This window comes from Procambarus clarkii, chromosome 2 (assembly GCF_040958095.1).
Source record: "Procambarus clarkii isolate CNS0578487 chromosome 2, FALCON_Pclarkii_2.0, whole genome shotgun sequence".
In the NCBI taxonomy this organism is placed as follows: domain Eukaryota; kingdom Metazoa; phylum Arthropoda; class Malacostraca; order Decapoda; family Cambaridae; genus Procambarus; species Procambarus clarkii.
Window position 1 is genome coordinate 50,855,919 of NC_091151.1, and position 18,936 is coordinate 50,874,854.

The following is an 18,936-nucleotide window of genomic DNA, read 5'->3' on the forward strand; positions in this document are numbered from 1 at the left end:
AGTAGGCTACCTCCTCCCATCACCTTTTTAGCTTTATTTTTATTAGTGGACGCCATGTCCGGCGGCGAAGAAGGCGTCTGATTGGTTGAAACTTGTTGACCTTGACCAATGGGCGTGGAGGGGGTGGAGCCGTTGCTGGTGGCCCCGCCCCCATTCGCCTTGTGATTGGTTGCCCGTGGCATAACAGTTCGGGTTTTCGGTCGTCGCCAACCCTGCAAAGTGACACAAGTACCCAACATAGGACAAGAGAGAAGTAAAGTGGTGTGTCCCCAGTACAGGAAAAGTGACACGCTCCGCCACACTGAAACCACCTGTGTCCCTACTAGGGCGGGCAAGGATGGTATTGGCTCCATACATCAATTTATACAAATTTCTCGAATCAACTCAAATCAAATTTCTCGAATCAAATCGAATTAAATTTGTTCTCTATGTGCCTGGGGCCAGATTCACGAAGCAGTTACGCAAGCACTTACGAACCTGTCCATCTTTTCTCAATCTTTGGCGGCTTTGTTTACAATTATTAAACAGTTAATGAGCTCCGAAGCACCAGGAGGCTGTTTATAACAATAACAACAGTTTATTGGGCAAGTTTTCATGCTCGTAAACTGTTTAATAAATGGAACCAAAGCCGTCAAAGATTGAGGAAAGATGTATAGGTTCTTAAGTGCTGGCGTAACTGCTTCGTGAATCTGGCCCCTGATTTTTGTCTTTTTACAGTTGGCTAAATTTTATAGAATAAATGGTCTTCCCTACATATACTCGAACTAAAAGCAAAAAGGAGAATCTAGCATCATACATATATATATAGTAAACAACTTATAATATTTATATATAAGTTATATATGTATAAATAACAGACTCCACATCCTTGTACACCATACAGCAAAGGGGGACATATCTTGACACAAAGGTGATATTAACAACGTTGTTCCGGATTTATAGTGTAATTTATTGTTATTATTAAATTTAGAAGGGGAGCCAACAGTGCTTTCAGAGTGAGGCGCGTTAAACAATGGTGAGGTAACATGCTACATGAGGGAGAGAATGGGGGAGTGCATAGAGAGGGGGGGAGGGTGGGTGCCACTGGAAATAGGGGAAAAGGGGGGTTGTGCATGGGTAGGGAAGTGTGTATTGGGGAATAGGGGGTTAAGAAGGGGGCGACTGAGGGCTGTGGGAAGATCAACAGACGGTTGTCCTGGACGTCTTGGAAAAGTTAGCGGTCATTCTAGTTTAAAAAAAAATACACACACAGGGTTTATATTAAAAAGGGAATTTATCTAAGTCATAATATAATCTAAAATTCTATTGCAAAAAATAAAGGTATCATACTCTGAAAAGCAAAAGATTAAGAGGGACCACAACACATTGGGGTGATGTTTCGTCTTGAGGAAAGCCTAATGCGGTGTTTATTTTTTGAATCCTGACCTTAGGCTAACAAACTCGTATAATTTAACCACCTTGCTGCTCGCAGGCAGGACGAGCCGTTTGGGCATTTTTTTTCCCCTTACACCTGATGTCCCTGTTCACCTAGAAGTAAGGGAAAGGGGATCTATCAGGAGAAAACGCCAAGCCATTACGACTTGGAAGGGGTTAGTTAACAAGTACTGTATCTGGGGGTTTGACAGTTGCTTCCCTGAGCCTAGGGAAGCCCAATTGGCCTACGAGGACCCTGATAAGCCCAACGGGCCTCCTACCATCCCCTTTTCGTTCCTTAAATTATTAAGTAACGTGACTTACACCTCCATATGCCTATAATTACTGCTACTTTTCTAAGCAGCAGTAGTTTAAGTCTCAATAGCGGAACACCAAGACAGATGCGTTGAATATAAATGTCTATCATCTGTACCTGGCTACTGCTCATCTGATGACCGGCTCACAGGTACTTACACACTCCCTCGTCTCCTCAGCTGCTACCATTATACCACAGCTGCTCTCACTTGACACGTTACATCCGGTGTCACGTGTCTTCCAGACGTTACATCCGGTGTCACGTGTCTCCCAGACGTTACATCCGGTGTCACGTGTCTCCCAGGCGTTACATCCGGTGTCACGTGTCTCCCAGACGTTACATCCGGTGTCACGTGTCTCCCAGACGTTACATCTGGTGTCACGTGTCTTCCAATACTACAATAATCACTATTGCCTGCCGGTTGTCACTGCAGTCCTTCACAGTTCAAAACTTCACACGCAGGAGCGTTTTATGGTGTAAAAATCCACAAGAATCCTCTCAGTCTTTGTAAATTGGACTTACATAATTTCCTGTTTGAATTGCACATCAACACACACAAATATTAGCACACGAAACATTAACATCACCGTAGATTCGGTCTTTTTCTGTTGTATTTAGACAAAGTCAATGTTGTTAAATTAAGAGCATAATAATACAGAAATCTGCAGCAGGGGGTTTTGGACCATGCGAGCCAGTTCGTATCCAATCACTCCTACTCATATATTGATCCAGACACTCCCACACGTATTGGAACTTTCTTTATTAATGTTTATGGATAAAAACCACAGTACGTCATTTGATTATATCAAACATTTAACAAATTCATTAATATTTTGTTGATATCCGGTACCTCGGTTTCCCCTGCCTAGGCTTCGAACGTTAAATTTGTCAATATTGAAATGCCTCTGCCAATTTTCGGTTGCATTTTGAAAGTTTAAAGTTTGTCTTTAACGTCGCTATATCTTCGTTTTAATTTCTTACCCGCCCAGATTCAGTGTCATTCAGTGATTCAGTCGTCAATTTGACTAATATTGCTTTAAATTCATGTATTAAAAACAAGAATGTATACTTTCTCGAACACTCCGCTTTTCACTGTTTTATAATCTAACTTTTCTCCATTTGAGCCGACTTCTATACCCAGGGCAATACCCATACCATAATAGTTTATTTAATTGATCCTCGCCCGTATCATGCAACTTTACAAGAAAACTGCATACCAGTTACATTAGAGAAAACAAATTCACCGTTTCGGGAGATTATTTGGAGAGAGAAATGTAAAGGGGTAACTAGTGTATTAATAAACTAACGTTGCCGTTCATTAATGTACCGTCTCTTTAGTATTATAACTGTCTATAGGGAGGACGGGTTGCCTCTCCCCCATCACCCACACACGACAGACATTACGCAGAGAGGGAGTTACAGCACCGCTCCTGTGTCAGGTAAGTCCACTACGGGCTCACCATAGCCCGTGCTACTTGCCCTGCTCCTGTGCCAAGTAAGCTACGGGCTCACCATAGCCCGTGCTACTTGGAACTTGTTCCGAGTAGCTGAATCTATAACAACAACAACGAGAGAGAGAGAGAGAGAGAGCAGTCGAGGCACCGGAAGAGCTTCATTGAAACCGGATGTGAGATGTGGGGACCGGAAGCCTCCTGGCCTCGCCACACCCTGGCCCCGCCACACCTCCTGTGCCAAGATCTCCTTCCAAGCTCTGGTGCCAGGGTCTAGTGCCAGGTCTGGTGCCAGGTCTGGTGCCAGGTCTAGTGCCAGGTCTGGTGCCAGGTCTAGTGCCAGGTCTAGTGCCAGGGTCTGGTGCCAGGTCTGGTGCCAGGACTAGTGCCATGTCTGGTGCCAGGGTCTGGTGCCAGGGTCTGGTGCCAGGTCTAGTGCCAGGTCTGGTGCCAGGGTCTGGTGCCAGGTCTGGTGCCAGGACTGGTGCCAGGTCTGGTGCCAGGTCTGGTGCCAGGTCTGGTGCCAGGTCTAGTGCCAGGGTCTGGTGCCAGGTCTAGTGCCAGGGTCTAGTGCCAGGCCTAGTGCCAGGGCTAGTACCAGGGTCTGGTGCCAGGTCTGGTGCCAATAATTAAATGACAAAATCTATACACAAACTTGAGAAACTAGAGAATAAATAACCCAAGAATGCCTCTGTGACAACTTGACATGGTTGTGGCTACACCATATACCATCACACTAGTATACACAGCTCACGTGTATACTAGAGTGAGCTGGGTGTAGTGTCCAGGACTCACTACAGTGACACCTTACTCTCACACGGCCTACACTAAGTGCACTTTTCACTACAAATTTCAACATAACACTGAACTGCTTCCACGTGTCTGGCATACACTATTCACTGGTATACACGTATCACTGATATTGTTCCAATAGTTTTCATGGCATTGGTTTTAACAAGTCACTTCTTTGTTCATGGGTTAAGCTGCACTTTGTAACGACGTTAGTCAATTGACTACGGTAGTCAGGTGACTACCCTCTTCAGCCACACAACACTGTCACTATTGCACAACACTGTGTTTAATATACGACGCTCCCTCACTATACGCACTCCCACTGCACATATGCTCCTTATAGTATCTTTACAACCACCCCCGAGAGAGAGAGAGAGAGAGAGAGAGAGAGAGAGAGAGAGAGAGAGAGAGAGAGAGAGAGAGAGAGAGAGAGAGAGAGAGAGAGAGAGAGAGAGAGAGAGAGAGAGAGAGAGAGAGAGAGAAAACAGGTTTACAGTACGCATGGGAGGACACTGGCACCCCCCTCCTCCCCCCAGCAGGTGTGTGGTGCCAGCTGGAGGCGCCACCAGGTGTGTGTGTGTGGTGCCAGGTGCAGGCGCCAGGTGATACTGGCGCCAGCAGTGTTATAGTGCGACTCCCTGCCTGCCTTAGGGCGAGGGGAAGGGGTGCACGACACACACCCTCCCTTACACACGTGACACCCCCTCCCCTTCCCCCCGCCCCCCTTCCACTGGCCGCTACTTAAACTTGTGATATATTAAGAATTAATTCCGGCCGAGACAAAAATTCAACATAGCCTCAACGCTTCAGTAAAGTAGATCAGTAAATACTGTGGGAGTTGACCCCCTCATTTCCTTATCGTGAATAATACATATATTACTTACAAATATTTAATCAAACAAGTTACTCTTTCATCCGCGTGTATCTTTACTAGGAAATAGAACAAGTAAAGCGGAGCACGAAGAAAAGTGAGATGAGTACGACGGCGGGTGAAAGTTGGGGAGAGACGCGCGCGTGACTGTGAGTCGCTGCTCTCTCTGAACACGGCCAAACTGAGTCATTATGAGTCGCTGCTCACTCTGAACACGGCCAAACTGAGTCATTATGAGTCGCTGCTCACTCTGAACACGGCCAAACTGAGTCATTATGAGTCGCTGCTCACTCTGAACACGGCCAAACTGAGTCATTATGAGTCGCTGCTCACTCTGAACACGGCCAAACTGAGTCATTATGAGTCGCTGCTCACTCTGAACACAGGTTGTGATGGGGAGGGGGAGGGGGTTGAGAGCCTTGGAGACCGTGTCACCAGGCCTCACCTCGCATGACATAGCGTATCTTGAAATCCGCGAACATGTCACCGCCAAAATGCCTCTCGTAGATCAAAAGACTGTGTGTGTGTGTGTGTGTGTCGGGAGCTATAACGTCTGTTAGAGTGATTGTCGCCCCTTGTGATCCTGAGTCACAGTCACTGTCACTGTCGGGCTGCGCCGTCACGCGCTTTGTTCGTCCAGCATATGACAGTGTCTCGTGGGCGGGGGGGGGGGGGGGTGAAATGTAGGTAAGGCTATTGGGGGGTTGGGGGGTCCACCACTACCCCCATACAGTTAGGGGTCCCCCACGACAGTGATGGGCCCCAACAACCAATAGCTGGCCCTCCTACTACTCTTCAATCAACCCGTCTTCGACTCAAGTTCATTCCATCCAGCGGTCGACCCCCCCAAAGACGCATTCATAAACTTTTAAACATGGTGTTCATTTAAAAAAGGGAATTTTCTCAAATATGAATTATTATTATTTTATATTACCATATTTCACGTATTTAGGCACTGGTTAGGTTAGGTGTTTAGGTTCTGTTGGCGATTATTTGTAGTACGTGGGTATGAAGCATTTACAGCGTTGTGGTTCGAACACAATTCGTCAGTGAAGCACTTGTTCCGGAAGTGTTCGGACGTCATCAGTCGTGAGTCGTGTGTAAACCGTTTTTCATTCATAAACAGCGGGGGGAGGGGGGGCAGGGGTTGGCGGGTGGATGGAATCACTTTTGGGTCTGTGTTTGGAGGACGGGCTGCTTCAGTACCACTTCAGTGATGGTGCTGCGTCAGTGTGACCAGTAGCCAGAGTACAGTCAGGTTCGTACACGGCCTGATGCTCTGGCAGGTGTGTTCCCAGGTGTGTGGGGGAGGGTTGTGGGGGGGGGGGGCGGAGAAGAGGGAACACGAAATCAGAAGAAAAATGTTGATCATAAAGAAAATTCGGTAAAGACGAAAGAATAAAATAAAGACACACACACACACACACACACACACACACACACACACACACACACACACACACACACACACACACACACACACACACACACACACACACACAGGAAATAGCACCAGCGTAATAAACTAATGAAACTGTTAAATTAAGGGCTAACTCACACGCTGCTAAATATATCTACATGTAATTGAGGAGTGAGAGAGCAGGGGGAAGAGGTTAAGACCAATAATGAACGGGTGTTACACAACAGGAAGCTAAAGGAGGGAATAAAGAATATAAATAACGGAGGCTTATGGGAAAACTAAAAAAGGGGAGGAGAGGGTGATAACTGGTCAAGGAAATGAGGAAGACAAATAATGAGGGAGAAAGACGAAGCTAATCCACACACACAGCTCCTCGTCCCTCACTCTCACACACAGCCACACCCGTCACCCAGCCACACCCGTCACCCAGCCACACCTGTCACCCAGCCACACCCGTCACACAGCCACACCTGTCACCTAGCCACTAACTACTCCAACATAACTAACCACCTCTCCTACGTCTTTGTTGTTTCTCATCATTAATTTGCCTACTCCCCTTCCTACGTCCCCATTAACTTGCCTACTCCTCCCCCTATCTCCCCATTAGCTTGCCTACGCCCTTCCCTTCCCTCCCTGCCTCCCTGCCTGCCCGTGTATAGCAACCTGGAGTCACTGCTCCCTAACGTCACCAGGCTCCACTATGGTTCCTCACTAATCAATACTCTCGTCTTCTCTCTCACTTGATCTGTAATGGTTCTTGTGTAGTGACGGTCATGTGGGTAGTGGTGGTGGTGGTGACTGTGGTGGTGGTGAGTGACTGTGGTGGTGGTGGTGAGTGACTGTGGTGGTGGTGAGTGTCTGTGGTGGTGGTGAGTGACTGTGATGATGAATGGTGGTGACTGTGGTGATGGTGGTGGTGATGGTGGCAGTCGATGACTGTGATGGTTAACTTTCCTAAATTGTGTAGATACCTCCTGGTATCCTCCCTTACCCATTTTCATTACCTTCACTTGCGTGAAATTAATTCTAACAGCCATCTGTCTGGCCATTCCCGGAGTTTGTCAAGAACCTCTTGTTTTCCTGCGGTCCCCATTGGGTTTACACTCCTCGATAACTTTGCGTCATCTCAATAATTTCTGCAAATATTGAGATGTTCGAGCTAATTACCTCTAGTGGATCATTCGCATGAAACAGCGATGGTGCCAAGACTAAGCTCTGGGGACCCAGTTGTCGCCTTTCGGGAGACAGTATCACGTGGTGGAGGTGGGGTCCCTCCATTGTTTCAAACGCGGGTTGGACATGTATATGAGTGGGATTGGGTGGTTATAAATAGGAGCTGCCTCGTATGGGCCAACAGGCCTTCTGCAGTTACCTTTGTTCTTATGTTATGTAAATGCCTTGTGACAATCAAGCAAGATACAGTCTACCCGACAATCAAGCAAGATACAGTCTACCCGACAATCAAGCAAGATACAGTCTACCCAACCAATATTTGTAAGTCGTATTCTGGAAACCTTGTCACAGGTTTGTTTGTGATGTGTGTATATGTATGTATTAACACCATGTACTGAACGGGGTGAGAATAGCTTGAGCTACCTCATCCCTTTGTGTGTATTTTACCTCAATAAACTTATTTCAATTGTCACAGGACTCAGTTAAGTTTTTCAGGGATGACTGTCCTCCTCTGAATGCACTTCGCCTCTTTTCTTAGCAAGTTTGTGCTCTCCAGACGGTCAAGTCTATTCACCCCATTACCTTCTCCACAGCACTCTGCACCAATACTTGCCACCCCTCACTGCTCTATCACTTAGTGCCTTCTCTCTCTCCACCTTCCTCAATATTGCTACGATGTTTGCCGCCCTTCCAGAATTATTGAAGTTCTCGTATCTCGAGTATTTTAATAAACATTTTAGTTGGAGGATGACAGCGTGTGAGAAGGAGTGTCCCCTGATCGCCGGTGACTAGAATAATAATGGGTTTATGGAGAAGTTGCAACCAATAGCAACTGGGAGAATCTATAATGTTCCTGATAGCAAGCTTAGTGCAGGCTTTATTGTTCATGTGGTCAGCACTGCTTTTTGGATTTCCTCCTGCTTTTGTGCACGAATTACTTCCCAACTGGCTTCAACAACGATTCAAGACGGCGCTGCTCCGACCAGTTGAATGGTCTTTTAGAGTTTAGAGGATGGGAAGAAACCAAAGAAAACAGAAAATCTAGAAGTACCGAGGGGACACTTGTGTGTTTAACTAGCGGCGGCGTTCCCGCGTCCGGGGAATACGAAACTCAAGGGCAATTCTACACACAATTGAACTTCTCGAATGTCTGTGAGCGCCTGGCGCACTTTGATACCAACATGTTCCTCAGATTTTTAGATTTTTGTGTATTGACATAGAAGCCTAACTTATGGTCTCCTGTACCACCGGTTTGGTGGAGGGTGTGGGAACCGACCTGTGAGATTTATATTTGTTTAATTTATATGAATTTATATTTACGTTAATTTATATACTTCGATAGCAATTTGTATAATGATAAGTGGACTGTATTTCTGCAATAATCTCATAATCTCACAAATCGATCCTCTACACATTAGGGGGGGTTATTATATTAATATATATGCAGCCAATCAAACTACAGTAATAGCTACATACATTGATGAGGTTCCTTATCTTATAGTACAGCAGGTTAGTCCACCAGGTATAACTAGGGTGTAGACACCAAATTATCCTCTTTGAGGTAGCTTCCATATCACCCAGTAACTGGTGCACAAACTCTTCCTCGTCTTGACCTGTCAAAAGGGCGCTAACTGTGAAGCCAGAATCCTATATATGACAAGTTATATCAGAGAAAACACTATACAGTACATGGAACATTAAAGACCTGGCTTAATTACCTTTAGTTTGAGGCGATTTCGCGTTCTAACCGGCTAACCCTATATCCTGACATTAATGGCCATAAATGAATGATAAACGGGTTTCGGATAGACACTTAACTTGTATTTGTAGACAGCGTGTTGACAATGGTACACCTTTGGGTTCCATAACACTACGTCCAAGTAAATTTAACAGGAGCCGAATTTGCTCCCGTGTGAGCCTCTGGTCTCAATAAACAATGGCTGCCCTCCTTCCTCCACTCTGACGCCTGGCTTACATTGTCCAGATTTCAGAACGTGATAGAAGGGTCACATTTACTCTACTTTAATATTGATAATTAAGTTAATTTATATAAGATGTTTTTATGATGGTAAAGTCCAAAGACTTATGTATTTAAGAATAATTCCCAGCAGAATAGCTGGTGAATTATAATAGTATGTGGTGATGATATCCCGTTTTCTATAGACGGTAATTCCACTACAAGTTACGTTTTCTATGGGTAACTTGTTGGTAATACAGTTATTATCTGTATGATTATTAAATGGTGTCGGATTTTCCGACAGAGGGTGTTGTCGAAATATACCCCCGAGGAGTGTTGACCAGACCAAACACTAGGTGAAGGGACGACGACGTTTCGGTCCGTCCTGGACCATTCTCAAGTCGATTGTGGTCCGTCCTGGACCATTCTCAAGTCGATTGTGGTCCGTCCTGGACCATTCTCAAGTCGATTGTGGTCCGTCCTGGACCATTCTCAAGTCGATTATGGTCCGTCCTGGACCATTCTCACAATCGACTTGAGAATGGTCCAGGACGGACCGAAACGTCGTCGTCGTCCCTTCACCTTCTAGTGTGTGGTCTGAATCAACACTCTTCAGCCACGTTACTGTGACTCATCGCCTGCATACACCAGAGGAGTTTGGGATGTATATCTATATATGCAGGTTAGGTTTATCCCAGAGATTTGAGAAGCAGGATGTGGCCGCGTATCAAATGAGCGGAATCCGCAGCAGTTATGTGGTAAATCCTCACTACAACCCCAGCAAGCGGTCCAGCGAATCGAGCTCCATTCAATCTTCAAAATTAATTCAAGTCCAAAGCCCAAGTGAGCCCAGATTTGCACAGCAAGTTAGGGAAAAAAAAAGAGATGTGGAGGGAGGAAGCGGAAATAGCTGCCTTATGGAGGCGGTAATAGAGGCCAAAATGTGCCACAACACGAGGAAGTGATCAGAGTCACTGTGTTGCCCCGAGGAGGGATACTTAATGTACAGTTTCACTTTCCATTATCTGCAGGAGACTACCGCTGTGTGGCGGAACTGTGTCTGTGCTGTGGTGGAGCACCACAGCCTTGGGGTGGAACCTTGGGGTGGAACCTTGGGGTGGAACCTTGGGGTGGAACCCTTGGGGTGGAACTGTCCGGCGGAAGTGAAGTGTGTGGTGGTATTGAACCACCCGTAGTCAATGCCTCCCTCGCTGCCATGAACAACACCACCACCACTACCACTACCACCACCACCACTCCTGCCTCAGCTACCACCACCACAACCCCGAGGGGGGGGGGGCAGATAAGACAAAGAACTCGTACGTCACTTAACCGTAAACAGAACCATCCCAGGTACAACAGACCAGCACAGGTCCTACTAGCTCCTACTAACACCTACATCTTCCCTCCACGTACAACTATTAGGTAATTCCTACCACCACCATCCTCTACTACGGGCTCACCATAGCCCGTGCTACTTGGAACTTTGTTCCAGGTAGCAAATCTTTAACAACAACAACAACAATAACCGTCCTTTAACCACTATCGTCTTCCCACCACCACTACTACCTCCCCCCCACCACCACCACATCGATCCGGTCGACTACCACAGGCATGACCCCCCCCCCCACAAACAACCCCCGCCCCCCCCTTCAATTATAAGTAGACCACAACCCCCAAGGAAGTGTTAATCGCCTCAGACAATACTTGCTTCAAATATCACAACACAACTTTGTTTACGGCTAAATTGTTGTATGTAATGGTTGTTTCTTCATTGTAGTGGTTGTTGGTTTAGTGTTGTAGTGGTTGTATGGGGGTGTAGTGAACGTACACCTTGTGCAAGTGTGTTCAACACGCACTGTGTACGCTTAGTGAAAGCAAGCCTTGTGTACGTTTAGTGAACGTACGCTTTATGTACGTGTATTGTATGCACCCCCCCCCCGTGTGTACGTGTGATGCTCGCACGCCCTATGTACGAGCATTAAACGCCCCGTCCATGAACGTGTACTGAACGCAGGCCAAGTGAACGTGGAAGTGATTCAGACTGTGGAGCAGGTGTAGCCGACGCCGGGGTTCTCAATCCTGGACTCATGTGAAGCGGCCAGAGGGACAAGGCTATAACCATAGCCCGTGCTGCTTGCCCCGCTCCTGTGCCAGGTAAGTTACGGGCTCGCCATAGCCCGTGCTGCTTGGAACTTGTTCTGAGTAGCTGAATCTATAACAACAACAACAACAACGGCCAGAGGGACCAAAGTGCCCGGCAGACGATTGGCGGGAAAGGTGTGACCGGGTGACTCCGTCAAACTTGCGCCGCTTACATTATTAAATAACAGACCGCTATGCAGGCGATGAGTCACAATAACGTGGCTGAAGTCTGTTGACCAAACCACACACTAGAAGGTGAAGGGACGACGACGTTTCGGTCCGTCCTGGACCACGTCAATTGTGACTTGAGAATGGTCCAGGACGGACCGAAACGTCGTCCTCCCTTCACTTTCTAGTGTGTGGTCTGGTCAACAGACCGTCAAACTACGGGTGTCGACCAAAGTGCCCTTACACAGGCACAAAGTGTAACTGCGCGCATACAAGGGTCGTGAATAGCGCACAAAGAGCAGCGACACTTGTCATATTAAAGTGTGAGTGACTGTGATAGCTCCAGGAGACTGTGAGAGTCCACCACCATGACTGGACTCATGTCACGGCGCATGGAGGTAACGCTTAGTGACGGGTGACTCTTCAGCTTCTCTATACACAGACGCGAAAGCGTATTGCTAAACTGCCTGACTTGACGGTTGACTGATTGGTTGATGATCCAGTCTTGATGACCCAGTTGATGGTCCTTCTAAGGTTTGCCAACGTCAAGAAACTGTCGTACTAAAGTGCCCTTATCCTAACCTACCAGAGGACCCAAAACAGAAAACGGAAACCCAGAACGTTAGATATCGTTCGTTATAACGTAACATAATCGTTATATAACATCGTTATAACGTAATCCCAGTTGTGAGAAACATCTACAACAAGTCCGGAGTGTACAGTGATGTATACGTGTGTACTGGTGGGTCCACACCTGCCCAGGTGTGCATACACAGCACGAACACTTGTGTCGGGAGTGTAGTCACTCTTACCCTGCATGTACACACACACACACACCTGAACACACACACACACACACACACACACACACACACACACACACACACACACACACACACACACACACACACACACACTGAAGGAACTGAACCTTACGACACTAGAGAAAAGAAGGGAGAGAGGAGATATGATAGGGACATATAAAATACTCAGGGGAATTGACAAAGTGGAAATAGATCAAATGTTCACACGTAATAATAACAGAACGAGGGGACATGGGTGGAAACTGGAAACTCAGATGAGTCACAGAGATGTTAGGAAGTTTTCTTTTAGCGTGAGAGTAGTAGAAAAATGGAATGCACTTGGGGAACAGGTTGTGGAAGCAAATACTATTCATACTTTTAAAACTAGGTATGATAGGGAAATGGGACAGGAGTCATTGCTGTAAACAACCGATAGCTAGAAAGGCGGGATCCAAGAGTCAATGCTCGATCCTGCAAGCACATATAGGTGAGTACATATAGGTGAGTACACACACACACACACACACACACACACACACACACACACACACACATATATATATATATTCAGGCGATCATACCAGTATGGGGCTGAACCTCGGTTCTCATGCCATAAATGAACCACCACTATAGTGAACCGATGAACCAAATGAGAACAAAGACGGAATCACCCAAGAACCACAAGTTAAAAAATCCTGTACTTCACCAGTCAAACGAACCACTTGAGACTATTAAACAGTACCCCAAAAAAAGTTAATTATCCAATTATTTCACCAGAATACAAAAAATGAGCCTATTTAACCAGGAGCAAATAAAGAGGGGAGTCTTTGGGGGCATCATTTTCCCGTCTGCCACCCAGTAAACAGGTTAATAACCGCGGGCTCCCGCAGGACTAAAATTTGGAGAGCTATTGTGAACGCGTCCAGGTGCGTTGAGGTGCTTTTCAGAAGACCGTATTCAGAAGAGTAAGGAGGGATGGGGTGGGAGAGGGGGGGAAAGAGTAATACAAAATCTGTGTTTTTGTGGGGTATATAAGCAGCTTAAACACATACACCCCGTCCCCCTTACACATACATATATACAGACAGGTAATTAAAGCCACATATATCTTAGGTTATCTCTCTAACACACACGCGCGTGCATGCACACACACACACACACACATTATCAAGAGCGCAAGTGTACACTATGTTGCAATCTGCAGTCTGATGTCAAGACGGTGAGTCTTCATAATACTGCTTAGTAATAAATGAAGCGAGAATTTCCCTGCTCCTTCTATCACAAGGTGAAGGGAAACTCTCTCTCCCTCTCTCTCTACGCCTCGCATCTTCTACATGTGCCCCCACACATCCCCAGGCCCATGGTTCCGCATTTACTGGCCTAAACCACCTAATTTACTAAGATTTTTCCTATAAAAAATCTCATCACACGCATTTACCGAAGGTGAGGCTCAAGCGTGTTTATACGGAAAAACATATGATCTTGTGCAGGTAAATACAGTATATATCCGGTTATGGTGGAGCAGAAACACGCGTCCGGTAAATATAGTAATTACCGTTACAGCCTTTACCACTGAAGGGCAGACACTTATACACATTTAATACCGCCGATTGTTGAAGACCTCCGCTGACCTCCGCTGCCACCAATGCCGAAGACCTCCGCTGCCACCATTGCCGAAGACCTCCGCTACCACCATTGCCGAAGACCTCCGCTGCCACCATTGCCGAAGCCCTCCGCTGCCACCATTGCCGAAGCCCTCCGCTGCCACCATTGCCGAAGACCTCCGCTGCCACCATTGCCGAAGATCTCCGCTGCCACCATTGCCGAAGATCTCCGCTGCCACCATTGCCGAAGCCCTTCGCTGCCACCATTACCGCAGCCCTCCGCTGCCACCATTGCTGAAGCCCTCTGCTGCCACCATTGCCAAAGCCCTCCGCTGCCACCATTGCCAAAGCCCTCCGCTGCCACCATTGCTGAAGCCCTCCGCTGCCACCATTGCAACACCACCACCCACATAAGATACATAAATGACAAGCCATTGTGGTAATCAACGAGTCAAAGGGACCAATAAGGTATTATTGAGAGCCTCGCTAACATCCAGCGGTAATAACCATCAAAGACCAGCAAATAGATAGCTAATGACCCTGTCAGCGGAGTCATTTGTCGCGGGAATTGCCTCGTTAATCTGTTGAACCCGTTGCTTCAGGTAAACACTGGGAACCACTTTATCACGGATCTGGAGTGCTTTAACCTCAGCCCACGAGTGCTATGTCAGCTCACAAGTAAGATAACTTCGACCTACGACTGCTATGACAGCCCACGAGTATGATAACAGCCTACGAGTGCTATTACTTCGACCTACGACTGCACTAATTCTTGTGATGGTGGCTGGAAAATTACTCGTATGTAAAATCCTAAGACTATGTTAATTAAGCCGTGACGTGGAAAGCCAAGCCTAGCCAAGCCTAGCTTAGCCCAGCCCAGAGGTTGCAACATACATATCCTGCATTTAAGAGGAACTCCACACACACACTGAGAGTTCTACCAACTTACACACAGAAATCACAATAGCGTGATGCATCAAATGAACAAATCCACAAGGGCCGATTAAGGCAGCGTCTGGGATCCTCTCGGACGTAGGTTCGAATCCTCGTCATGGCCCTTGAGAATTTGTTGAGTTCTACCAACTTGTGCCAGGTTTACTGAAGTTCAGAAGCCTGGGTACTTTGATAGCGGAGCCTTAAGTACGTAAACTTAGTTCCTCGTATGACTCTTTGATCACAGGATGCTAAGTATACACAGGCGGTGACAAGATTATATACACCGAGAGGTGTATTTCGCGCCTCGGTGTATAGTGTTTATACAGTTCTGGAACAGAATACTTGTCGTTAGGTCAGTAAGGCACAGTATTGTACTGACTGTAATGAGCCTCCCGCCCTCCACGACCGTAACCCCCAACACATAACCAAACAGAACATTATTATTAACATCTTTACTAACAAAATTAATTACACTTGTTGCCTAATCTGAGTAATTCAATTAGGTCTGATTAGAGTGAGGATTATATTGTATTCACTGTCACACAGAACAGAGGATCATACAATATAGAGAATCATACAACATAGAAGATCTCTAGAATTACGGGCTCACCATAGCCCGTGCTACCTGGAACTTTTTGTTCCGGGTAGTGAATCTTAAACAACAATAGAAGATCATATATGTAGACAACAGGTCTAAACTGTAGCCTGAAGCACATATTTACGATCGATTATCATTTACGTAAATAACGTAAACACCTCTCGTATTGTCACGTCACAAAATTTACTAAATAGCCCGAACCTAACCTAACCAGAGGACCAGCAAATAGAAAACGGGACAACCCGTTAATTCTGTGAGCCGCTATCATTTATAGTACTTCATATTTTGGCTGTTGGGGAATGTAAACGTCAATATGGACTGTGGGAGCGGTGCTGCCACGTGTAGGAAGTGGCCGGAACTAACCTGCATCTTGAATGTATTCTCTTTGACCCCTTTGTTGGGGACACGAAGCCTGTTAGGGTCATCAAAAATACCCTTTAGTTGTCAACAACTGGTTATTCTCTTGGTTGTAACCCTTAACTAACTCTCAGGTAGTCAACGAGAGAGAGAGAGAGAGAGAGAGAGAGAGAGAGAGAGAGAGAGAGAGAGAGAGAGAGAGAGAGAGAGAGAGAGAGAGAGAGAGAGAGAGAGAGAGAGAAGAGAGAGAAGAGAGAGAAGAGAGAGAGAGAGAGAGAGAGAGAGAGAGAGAGAGAGAGAGAGAGAGAGAGAGAGAGAGAGAGAGAGAGACAGAGACAGAGACAGAGACAGAGACAGAGAGAGAGAGAGAGAGAGAGAGAGAGAGAGAGAGAGAGATAGAGACAGAGACAGAGACAGAGACAGAGAGAGAGACAGAGAGAGAGAGAGAACACATTCAAGAAGGACGTAAATGAACACAAATTGAGCCATTACTGACAAAGTGTCTTAGAGGCACTGAGCGTCCTTGCTACCCCAGCTGTGGCGCCATTACTGAGGTCACACTGTATGTTGCGCCATCACACTGTAGGCCACCATTACAGCGGTGCTGCAACAGGTCACATTGCAGAGGTCAAGTGACGTCAATTATTCACTGATGAGTGTCAGCGGGCATCATCATGCCATCACGGGGTGTCACGGGTGCAAAGTGAACTTGCTGGCCCACGAAACTATTAATTCCCCTTTGTGTAATGTTTTAATTCCCGGACCCAGATCACTGTGCCCAAAAGATTAAGCTCAAGACACAAAATCTGTCATCTGAACATACGTTTTACATGTCAGTATCTCAAGACGGGGAGCACAAACGTCTGGGATGCTCTCGGACGTAGGTTCGAATCCTCGTCACGGCCCTTGTGGACTTGTTCGCGGAGCACAAAATTTCGCATCCACTAACTTGGTGAAGGGGGTGTATAGGGGCCGACACCCCCCCTCCCCCCTCATGACACCCAATACGATCACCCGTAATCCTGCTAAATTTAACGAGGCTATCCGCAGACCTCGGACCTCCAGGCCTTGGACAGACAAAGGTTCTATCTTACAGATACAAATTTATCATCTAGAGACTCAGTTAAACTCCTGCAAGTACCAGTAAGTTGCAACACCCCGTGATTACCTCACCTTGCAACTCAAGAGAGTACCACGAGAGTGCAACACCACAGAGTACCACTATCTTGAAACTCTGAAGTTCTCTCGAGAGATCTGAGGACGAACTAAATAAGACGAAGGACGAACTTGAGGACGAACTTGAGGACGAACTTGAGGACGAACTTGAGGACGAAGGGTGTTGAGCGCGACACTTGTCCCATGGTTCACCAGTTAAAAGTTTTCTCATTTGTTCTCGCTTGCTGCTGGGGAGGGGAATATGATGGGCTTGTATCTAGGTAGGAAAGTGAGGAGACTCCTAGGTAGGAAAGTGAGGTGACCCCTACGAAGGGGAGTGATCACGGTGCTGAGGAAAGAATGAATGTGGCTCAAGAGGTGAATAATTCAACAGTGACTATTGCTGTTGAGACCCAAGACTCACTGTCACCCACAGCGCAATAACACAGCCAGGGCGGATGGGAGAGGTGGAGGGGGAGACAGGGAGGGAGGGAGAGAGGGAGAGACGGAGGGAAGGAGAGGGAGGGAGGGAGAGAGAGAGAGAGATAGGTAGGTAAGGAGGCAGGTTTACAGGATAAAGCTCAAAAAATCATAGTGTTCAATCTGCATTTGTCCATTCTCATATTTACTCTTGAGGGGCGGGAGGGGAATAATGGAGGTTGGAAAACCTTCCATCCTGTGGGGGGTGGTGGGCCCCATACCCATCCTGTGGAGAGTGGTGGGCCCCATACCCATCCTGTGGAGAGTGGTGGGCCACATACCCATCCTGTGGAGAGTGGTGGACCCCATACCCATCCTGTGGAGAGTGGTGGGCCACATACCCATCCTGTGGAGAGTGGTGGGCCACATACCCATCCTGTGGAGAGTGGTGGGCCCCATACCCATCCTGTGGAGAGTGGTGGGCCACATACCCATCCTGTGGAGAGTGGTGGACCCCATACCCATCCTGTGGAGAGTGGTAGGCCCCATACCCATCCTGTGGAGAGTGGTGGGCCCCATACCCATCCTGTGGAGAGTGGTGGGCCCCATACCCATCCTGTGGAGAGTGGTGGGCCCCCATACCCATCCTGTGGAGAGTGGTGGACCCCATACCCATCCTGTGGAGAGTGGTGGACCCCATACCCATCCTGTGGAGAGTGGTGGACCCCATACCCATCCTGTGGAGAGTGGTGGGCCCCATACCCATCCTGTGGAGAGTGGTGGGCCCCATACCCATCCTGTGGAGAGTGGTGGGCCCCCAAACCCATCCTGTGGAGAGTGGTAGGCCCCATACCCATCCTGTGGAGAGTGGTAGGCCCCATACCCATCCTGTGGAGAGTGGTAGGCCCCATACCCATCCTGTGGAGAGTGGTGGACCCCATACCCATCCTGTGGAGAGTGGTGGGCCCCATACCCATCCTGTGGAGAGTGGTGGGCCCCCATACCCATCCTGTGGAGAGTGGTAGGCCCCATACCCATCCTGTGGAGAGTGGTGGGCCCCCATACCCATCCTGTGGAGAGTGGTGGGCCCCATACCCATCCTGTGGAGAGTGGTGGGCCCCCATACCCATCCTGTGGGCACTGGGGGAAAATGATAGAGAGACACAAGAGAGAGTAAAAATTATTATTATTATGCTGGTCCTGCGAGGCAGCAGTACAAGCGTCCGTGTGTTGGTTTGTTGTTCGGGAGCCGGTCGGCCGAGCGGACAGCACGCTGGGCTTGTGATCCAGTGGTCCTGGGTTCGATCCCGGGCGCCGGCGAGAAACACTGGGCAGAGTTTCTTTCACTCTATGCCCC

At 47.5% G+C, this 18,936-nt stretch overlaps 2 protein-coding genes across 3 annotated transcripts in view; one reads left to right on the forward strand and one right to left on the reverse strand.

The window, feature by feature from the left end:
* Positions 1–18,936, reverse strand: part of LOC123762344 (uncharacterized) — a 360,436-nt gene that overhangs the window by 49,932 nt on the left and 291,568 nt on the right. For both annotated transcript variants that reach the window (XM_069326012.1, XM_069326022.1), the window contains exon 4: positions 24–212. In XM_069326012.1, coding sequence (XP_069182113.1) covers positions 24–212 — 189 coding nt within the window. The remainder of the gene's footprint in view (positions 1–23; positions 213–18,936) is intronic.
* LOC138365589 (uncharacterized) overlaps positions 3,121–18,936 on the forward strand; it is a 39,101-nt gene continuing 23,285 nt past the window's right edge. Inside the window, exon 1 of the mRNA XM_069326069.1 lies at positions 3,121–3,168. The gene's annotated coding sequence lies outside the window, so the exon portion shown is untranslated. The remainder of the gene's footprint in view (positions 3,169–18,936) is intronic.